General features: G+C 45.0%; 1 protein-coding gene across 2 annotated transcripts in view; it reads right to left on the bottom strand.

Moving 5' to 3' along the window:
* The window catches only part of STON2 (stonin 2), a 126,323-nt gene continuing 116,992 nt past the window's right edge, over positions 1-9,331 (bottom strand). For both annotated transcript variants that reach the window (XM_037031182.1, XM_037031183.1), the window contains 2 exons: positions 4,949-5,151; positions 1-2,667 (listed from right to left, as the gene is read on the bottom strand). In XM_037031182.1, coding sequence (XP_036887077.1) covers positions 2,584-2,667; positions 4,949-5,151 — 287 coding nt within the window. In that variant the 3' untranslated portion in view covers positions 1-2,583. The remainder of the gene's footprint in view (positions 2,668-4,948; positions 5,152-9,331) is intronic.

Genomic DNA, 9,331 nt, shown 5'->3' with positions numbered 1-9,331 from the left:
AAAAAGGCCAGCTGAAAGCATGAAGGCAATGAAAACTAACCAAGTGAGGATAAAAGGTCCCACAAGCAATACATGTGAACTCACAGGCGAGGCAGGGATCTTGAGAGGGTGCATGGATGCTAACCTTGGGTAGGGAAGGTGCTGGAATGACCTTCACCTTGCCAACTCTTCAACTCATCCTGATGTTTCTGTGAGGAAACTCATGTGTTTTTAGTACAAGAGGAGGGGGGGATGCCTGTGGCCTCACTTGACAGAGCTCCCTGGGGGACCCCACTATGTATCAAAGAGGATGACAGACCCTCATCAAAGAAAAACAGCTTAAGTTAGACAGCCCTATTACTACGGAGCCTAACCCTATATGTAGAGGGATCTTGGCAGTCACCCAGCTCAAAGCCAATGTAAGAGTCCCTTTTGAAACATCTGGGCTAGATTGCCACCTTAACCTTTGCTTGGGCATCTGCTGCAGCAGGAAATTTTACTACTTGAGTTCACGCCTCTTTAAAACAACTCTTATTCAGAAACTCTTTCTTCTATTAGATCAAATATCTGTTAGGTATAAAGTTCCCCTTGGTTCCTGTTTTTGCCCGTTGAAGCTACACGGTGTGAGTCAAAGTCCTCTCCCTTCTTCTAGCTCAACGGAAATCTCAGTTACGGCTATTAGGTCATTTCCTCCTTTCCTACACTCCCTTTCCTGCTACACCTTCTGTTCTTCAGGGACCCATTCCCCTGTTTCTTATACAATCTGACCCTTCACAACCCTGGCCACCTGCCTCTGGACACAATCAACTGATTAAGGTCTCTCTTAAAGGATGGTACCCAGAGTTGAGTCCAACCCTCCATCCAGAGGTGGTCTGCTCCCTGGACTTCTATCAACACAGGTCGGACGAAACAGCTCTGTGAACAGCCACAACATACTCCTGATTCAAAATTGAATTATTTCCAAAAGAAAACATTTCTACGTGCACTGCTGTGAAACCAGGACTTTCCAATACCCTTCCCACCAACAAACACACACATCCACATACACCATACTGTACATAGAGGGTTACATTTACAAAAACTCAAAATGTAGTTTCTCATTAATGCCTATTCAATCAATTTCTTATTTTTAGTCTCAGTCTTGTGCTCAGGTATTTAAATAAATTACAATGATTTCTATATCCTAGTTTCAGTACATAGTGAGAATTCAATGAATAGTCACCAAATAAATTAATCCTGAGTCTGCTGGTCAGCAGACTGGATGTATGTCTATCTCTGGGTCATCTATGAATCTGGGGAGTGTGCCCTCTGCCCCCCTGTTCCATTCTGCACAGAGATACAGAAAGGCAGACAGGAACTGCCTTTGCGTTGCAGAGCAGGCATCCCCTCTGGGATGGCTGATGTAGTTTCTTATCTGGTAAGAAAATACCAACGTACAAATAAGAATCAGACGTACCGAATGTGAGCGGGAATGAATGAAAGTGAAGAAAACTGAGTGTCCCAGACTCTTAGAATCAGGATTTAATGTTCCCAGCACTGAAAAAAATAATGGCTTTCCCACCATCTGTACCCCAGAATCTTCTGCCTTTTAGATCTATTACAATACTATGATTATCAAACTCTAGATTTCTGGGAAAAGCACATACAAACTTAATTTTGAAACAGCTTTTAAACAATCTTTTCAGCATACATTTCCTGTAAAGTCTGACTTATGCACTGTCTATTGGCTATGAGATATAAAAAAAATGCTCCCAAATGCCTGAAGTTACATATCTCCATGTGTTTCAGGAATCAGAAATGACCTCTATTTTTCAGGGTGGATGTGGGAATTCACTGAGATTGAAGCTGTCTCCTCAACTGAATATAATCTTACAATTAATGTCTCTTTTCCCCAGAATGAAGAAACATAAGCTCAGGTTTGCTTTCCCTTTACAGAACATGGGACTGAGCACAGAATAAAAAAGCATCTTGTGGTGCCTGCTTCCCACTGTCCATTGCGACTTAGGGTGGTGAACCCTGTGACTGAAACCTTAGGAAGATGGAAAAAGGGTCTCAACCCAACAGTCTGGAACCAGGAGGGAAACGTTTCAAAAACTGCTATTGCATAGTGTTAACATTTAAATACTGGAGACACCTATGAAAGGACCAGGAAACCTAAAGTGGAAATTTGCTTTGTCCCTTTGCTGAACTATTTCTAGAGGGAGTGACAGAGGTGGATTCCTAATGAACTTCTCAAGACCGTATCTTCCAGAAACCCATGTAAGGGACAGGAGAACACCAGAAGGTAATTGTGCCAACGCCAGTGTGGGAGGTTCTTTTCCTGACTCTCAAGTCTCAACAAACCACACCCGAGCGCTGGGAGAGAGAGGAGGCGGCTTGATTTACAAGCTCCAAGTCAGGGGAACCAGGTGCTGCAGACACGGTCAGAGCCTCCAAAGCAACTGCCTCAGGCCTTCCGGTTACAATACAGGCAACCACAAACAGGAAGGTCCAATACACTGTTCCCAGCACGGAGTGGTCGTAGTAGGCACTGACTTGAACTTCAGTGATTCAGGATGCTATCCTATTGTGACTCTGGGGTCCGGGCCCCTCGGTGGGGCTTCATCACTGGACCCCACACTCCTTGGGATTTTCCATTTCCTCTCCTTCAAAGTCCGGCCTCAAACTCTTTTTTTGCTCCATCTCCACCTGCCAAGAATAGAAGGTGGAGAGAACTATCAGAAAGAGGAGAAAAACATCCCAAGAAATAAACACACCGAGAGAGAATACCTCACTAAGTTTAGGTTCTTTGCGATTTCCCTATAATTTTGTGCTGTATTGGATTTCAGCCCCACTGGAACTACTGACCCTGTGCTTATTACAATTTTCTTTCTGTACACACTCTTTGCTTGGTCTGGAATTCCCTGTCCCTCCTAGTCCTTCTGGAAAATTACTATTCTTTGCCTTCCACAGTCACCCAAAGGTCATCTCTTCCGTGAAGCTATTCTTGATTCTTTAGGTAGAGTGAGGTGCATATTCCCACTGCACCTTGCATTGCAATACACTTGCCCAGCGCTGCTCTACCTCCCATAGGCTCCGTAGGACAGGGGCTTCCCCTATTCCCTACTGTATCCCAATGATGCAGGCACACGGCCGGCAACCACACAGGTCTATAGGTGAATGATGCCTTTGCATTGGCTGTTTACACTTCCCATTACTTTATCTCTTTAAAAAGTTTCCAAGCCAAGTATTGCAGTGTTTACAGCTCTACTCATATCATCTCCAAAATACTGTACCTGCAGTTATTAAGGAATTAGAAATTAATCTTGCCCTGAAAGTGACACACCTCAACTGAAGCCTCTTATAAGCCAGGCAAGGAATCCTTCACGGCTGGGGAGAGTCATAAATGAAGCTGCTCCCCGAACTCCAATTTGGATGTTTATGATGAGGGGAAAAATTCGAGACACAACCATTGACCAGAGCAGCGATTTTCAACCAGTGTGCTGGGGCGAGAATTTTTAAAACATGCGCCATGTGACCATTTAGTCAGGGGCACTGACCTCTTTTCCTTTAGATTGTCAAATAAAAAAATGACAACAGCCAACACTTCAATAGCTGTCCGGTGTGAATGAGTCAAAATTACACCTGTTTTTAAAATCAGATCAGCAAAAAGTATACTATATTTTTGGTGTGCCACAGAATGTTAGTACTTATGTGTGCCATGAGATGAAAAAGGCTGAAATAGCCCTCGCTGGTATGGCTCAGAGGATTGAGCACCGGCCTGCAAATTAAAGGGTCGCTGGTTCGATTCCCAGTCAGGGCACATGCCTGGGTTGTGGGCCAGGTCTCCAGCTGCAGGTGCATGAGATGCATTGCTATTTCTCTCCTTTTTCTTTCTCCCTTCCTCTCTCCAAAAATAAATAAGTAAAATCTTTAAAAAGAGAAAAGAAAAGGCTGAAATAGCTGGACCAGGGTCAAATCTGAGCAAAGTGCCGGGGTGTTTTCTTTTTGGCCACAAGATGGAGTATTGGTCCTTTTTGGTAGATCATAGAACAAGGGAAGCTATTAAAACATAATAAATCACCACATAAACCTAAGGCGACTATTATGAATTGAAAGTTATTAAACCACTTTGTAAAACCCTTCTTTAGTAACTTTCCATTTTCCATCATCAATGTCCTCTTACTGAATCTCTCACTCCTGGGGACAAAATCGTTTTTCGCATCAGTACAGTCTAACTTGGTTCCCTCCCTCTGCAGCCCTGATCCTGTTACTATTCTAGAAGCTGGTTTGGCTTTTGGGATTTGTTCTGTTACAGCCCAGTGACCAGGTCATATATGTCCTAATTTTACTCAGACCCGCTGACTCAACTCCTGTAGCTGAAATCTAAGCTTTGGGTTAGCACTTTCCTGCCAGTCCCCTCAACTTCCAAATTCACTTCTCTGCAACACGAATCATCTTACGAATAAGTAATAATAATCCCTTTAACCCGTTCCTCTTTTGTACGTTGCTGTTTATGATGACTGAAAGACACTGTATTCTCCTCTCTCACCAGCTTCTCTATTTTTTCCCCAACCTTTCTCTTGCCCACTAGAGTGATTATTCATTTAAATCAGATGCTCTGGCTGGTGTAGCTCAGTGGATTGAGTGCAGGCCTGCGAACCAGATGATCATGGTTCGATTCCCAGCCAGGGCACATGCCTGGGTTGCAGGCCAGTTCCTGGCAGGGGACACACCAGAGGCAACCATACATTGATATTTCTCTCTCTCCTTCCTTCCTTTCCCCTCTAAAAATTAATTAATTAATTAATTTAAAAACAACCAGAGCAGATTCATCCATGGCTAGGTACCATGGCGAGCTGTCTCCAAGGTGGTAAGAGAACACTTTGCACCCAGGGCGCGGGCACTACAAAAAGGAAGGAGACGGGGGGTGGCTACAGGGGTGAACAAACGAACTTAGGGACATTGGCCAGATGCCTCCCCAGGCTACCTTGTAGCTGTAGTGTGCAGAGTAATGGACCCATTTCCTGACGTCCGTCTTGTCTTCCACAGAGATGGACCTGACAGCAGCTTTGGAGGCAGAGGTCGTGGGCATGCTGAACTCAACATTCACGTGATTGGCAAATCTGGAAGGCACTTCCTGGTCAGAGCCAAGTTCAAGGTGGCAGAAGAAACAGTGTGGGTGACCAGAAGCTATGAAACAAAGACAAAGAATATACAGATCAGGCTCTTCGGGAAGAAGTGGAAGAACCTCCGCAGAAACAAAGGAGGCCTGGAAGTCTTCCAGTGGGTCCACGCCGAGCAGAGGATTTGGCTCTGCAGAATCTCACTGCATGTGCCTCAGCCCCTTTGACACACACCCTGTAATTACAGCAGCCTGGTCTCCTAGCCATAGAACCGTGGCTTGGGAACCACAGGTCATTCTGCCTGCTCAGGTCGGAGTGATACGTGAACCCAGCACAAATACTAAGAGACGGGGGCTGTATAAAACATCAGTGACAGCCACCTGGAGCAAAATCACCCACGACCTTTGAAAGGTAAATGAATTTTCTTCATAGCATTTCATATTTAAAAAAATGTTTTTGGCATGTTTTGGGGGTGAACGGCATGTGGAAATGATGAAGCCCTTACAGCACTTTCTATCAGGGAAGCACAGTGCACACCAGAGAGCACACAGGCTGAGTCGGGATCCCTGCGTTTGCCTTCCAGCTCTCCTGTGGGGTGGGAGAGATCCCGCACCCAAGTCCCAAGTCCCGTACTCTCTCCAGGCCTCGGCTCCTCCTCTGGGAAGTGGGAGAGTGGGGGAAGGCTAGCAGAGGGTGGGCTGGACAGTGTTAGGCACAGTCCTTTCCTGTTCTTTAATTCTATAAATCCACGGCTCGTTCTACTGCACTCGACTGGCACACTGCAGGTTTGATTTTCAGTTGAGAATTATCGCTAGATGTTTGAGGGGAAAGACTTCAAGCTTATTCCTGTGACTGCCAGTCTCGAAGCTCTGTCGTCATGGTCATTCATCAGATGTAGTAGGATGTGTTTGGTGAGCGCTCCGGGCCAGGTTCGGTGCTAAATGCTTTCCAGATTCTCTTCATAACATCCCTGGAGGTCACAGCATTACATTCTACTAGCAAGTGGCAGAGCTAAGAACTGAACTGAGCCGACTCCACGTTGTTTTAACCGCTGTGTCTGAGTTGCAACCTCTTGGTTCCCAGACCTCAAGACCAGGTTTGCAGGACGACATGGTCTACAGGGGAAGTCAGCTGTAAGAACCGCCACACAGTAACTCACTGTGGATAAACAATGGCACATGGCTTTGATTTCATTACGTAACTGAAACAGCCCTTAGTTATCTGAGTTTTCCCAAATAAACAATTCCAATTTCCTTTATTGGTCTGGGCAGGACTTTTTAATCTCAGAGAGTGAGGCCATACACACCCTCTCTCCAAGGAAAACATTACAGAGTGAAGTACTTGTTTTGCTCCGCTTCACAAATGTGAGTTATTTCAGTGGTTACTTCTGAAGAGTAAAACTTTAGGTAATTAATAGGAAAGTTTAGACTGGTTTTGGGAAAGGAATTTAAGATACATATAATGGCCAAAACTATAATATTTAAAAAATGAATCCATTCAATTTTTAAAAATTGTGTACCACAGATATAAATATATAGCTATCATATATTAAACATTTATTACAGGCCAGAGACTGCTAAACACGTAAGAGCATTATCTAATTTCATTCTTAATGAGTTAGGTATTAATAACCCAATTTTACAGATCAGGAAAATGAAATTTCTCTGAGAGGTTTAAGTAATTGCCTGAGGTCACAGGGCCATTAAATTATAGTACTGGGAATAAAACTCAGATCTGACTGACTGACTGTAAATTATGTCCTAAACCTCTCTCAATGTACTGCTATATATTTAAATCACTACATAGCACATAGAGGAGTTTCTGTCTTTCTTTTTTTAAATAAATATTTTATTTAGGGTCATGGGAAATGAGAGAAATGCGAGAGAGAAAGGGGAAGGAGAGAGAGAGAAATATCAACGTGTGGTTGCTTCTCACACACCCTGTACTGGGGACCTGGCCAGCAACCAAGGCACGTGGCCCAGCTGAGAACTGAACTGGTGACCCTTTGGTTTACAGCTCGTGCTCAATCCACTGAGGTACACCAGCCAAGGCTAGAGGAGTTTCTTAATTTAATTAAATAGCAACTTGAAGAACAGTTTTATCTAGTGACCTTTATTTACACATTTGAAATATTGATAAATCATTATTTTCCACAAAACTGTCTCTCTTCTGCCCTGGCTGGTGTGGCTCAGTGGACTGAGTGCTGGCCTGAGAACCAAAGGGTTACTGGTTTGATTCCCAGTCAGGACACATGCCTGGGTTGTGGGCCAGGTCCTCAGTAGGAGGCCTGTGAGAGGCAACCACACATTGATGTTTTTCTCCCTCTCTTTCTCCCTCCCTTCCCCTTCTCAATAAACAAACAAACAAACAAACTTAAAAACAACAAAAAATCTGACTCTCTTCTATCACCCCACCAAAGGGTACTCACAGCAGACTCTATGAAAGCAACATTCTTTCTCGATTCCCAGCATCAACTAATGGAAGTGTGGGCTGGTGGACAAATAGGAAGTGCAATTTTGAAAGCTGGTATAGTTTAACTTATGGTGATTAACTAATGAGCCCATGCACTATATCACATATCTTGATGAATCTGAGGAAATTTAACATTAAAATCCAGATTTCTATTTTCCATAAAAGGAAGGTACCGTATTGGGATTGTTTGCTCTTCATCTGGTCTAACAAGAACTGGGATTCCAGCAAAGAAAAGCTACCTTTGCAGGACAGAATGTTTGGTTTCCTGGCAGAGGATCTGGGCACGTGCCAGCACTGGTGCTTTGTTCTGACACCTTCTAGGACTGGAGGGTGGGGTGGGCTGAGAGCGAGCAGAGGTGGGGCTGCACAGGGTGGGGCGGGGCCCTGCTGGTGGAGCTGTGCGGGAATCCAATGGCAGTCTGTTCATCCTGAAGGCTGGGGTTGGGACCCACTGCTGTGGCTGCAGGCCTGGGGTGCCAGCAGAGCCAGGGCTGGCGACCTGCTGGACCACGCACGCTTGCTGCCTGTGCTCTGACTGCTCTGCCTTCCACGGGGTAGGGATGCAGGGCCAATGCGGGTGGGAAGAGGTGTGCAGAGATTCAGGCCTCCTCCACTGTCGATGGAGGTGTGAGGATTATGAAAACAATCTATGAAAGACACCTCCTCAAAGCTGTCTGAAGACCAAGACAGAAGAGCTCCAAAGGGGGGGAGGGGGACAGGGGACAATTACTAATAGATGATCATCAATTCTCTGGTTTCTGGGCACCGGATGGGGTGGCCTGGGGCTGGACACAGTGAGTGCAGCAATGGTAAGAACCTGCAGTCTCCCTGGAATTCTGATCCTATACATCTCAAGTTTCCAGAGAAGGATACCATCAATTTCCTAAACTGATACAGAAGCATACCATTGGCCAGAAGTATTATAAGTAGCCCTTCTTTTGGGAAGTTTTACTTCTAAATCTATACAACCATGACAGCAAAAGCAGTGATTGGGGTGGGGGTGGGGGTGGGGGCAGGAAATTTAAGTGAGAAACAGTCCCAAATATCTTTATGCTTTCCTGCATTTCCAAAATCTTTCACAAATAAGGTCTCGGTCATCTGGAAATACATATGTAATGTGTAAGCTGCATTTACTTGGCCTTGAGCCTGCTGAATGCTGCCCCGCTGGGAAGCATTGGGGAGGTGTCTGCTGAAGACCTAGTTTCCCCCTGTCCTACATTCATTCCTCTTCCTTCTGATAACAATCCCCCTACCCCACCCCCCTTTTGGGAAATCTTCCCCAGCACTGTTATGTCATCTCAGTGGAAGTATAAATGCACTGTCCTCCTTGACTCTTGAGCCAAATGGCACAAGGACAGAAAGTGGCCTGTGATTTGTCCCGATGGCCGCAACTGAGGAGACGCCCCGTAGTTCCTTCTATCAAGAGCTATCCTTCCTTCAATTCTCTGAGCCACCCACACCCTTCGTACAACTTTTCTTCCCTTGTAGTAGCCAGTCAGTCTTTGCTGCTTCTAAGCAAAACTCCCTCGGGTGATACTTTTAAATATTTGAGAGGAAGAAGTTGGAAACAAATGAGATGTGTGTGTACACACTGGGAAGACTGCAATTCTGTTCCCACAGTGGAAATTGTGTCAAGTTTGTGTCTATTTGGTGGCATCTACTACAAGGCCACTGTGGTATTGCAAAAAGAACTCTGGACGTGGCTTTGCAATTTCCAATGAGTCATGTCACCTTCTGGCCCTTAATTTTCTCATATGTAAAATGACCAGGTTTGA

The sequence above is a fragment of the Sturnira hondurensis genome, unplaced genomic scaffold, assembly GCF_014824575.4.
Source record: "Sturnira hondurensis isolate 20B ecotype Veracruz unplaced genomic scaffold, ASM1482457v3 Scaffold0021143, whole genome shotgun sequence".
Classification (NCBI taxonomy): domain Eukaryota; kingdom Metazoa; phylum Chordata; class Mammalia; order Chiroptera; family Phyllostomidae; genus Sturnira; species Sturnira hondurensis.
Note: the sequence above shows the minus strand (reverse complement) of the source record. Positions and strands in the feature narration are given on the sequence as shown.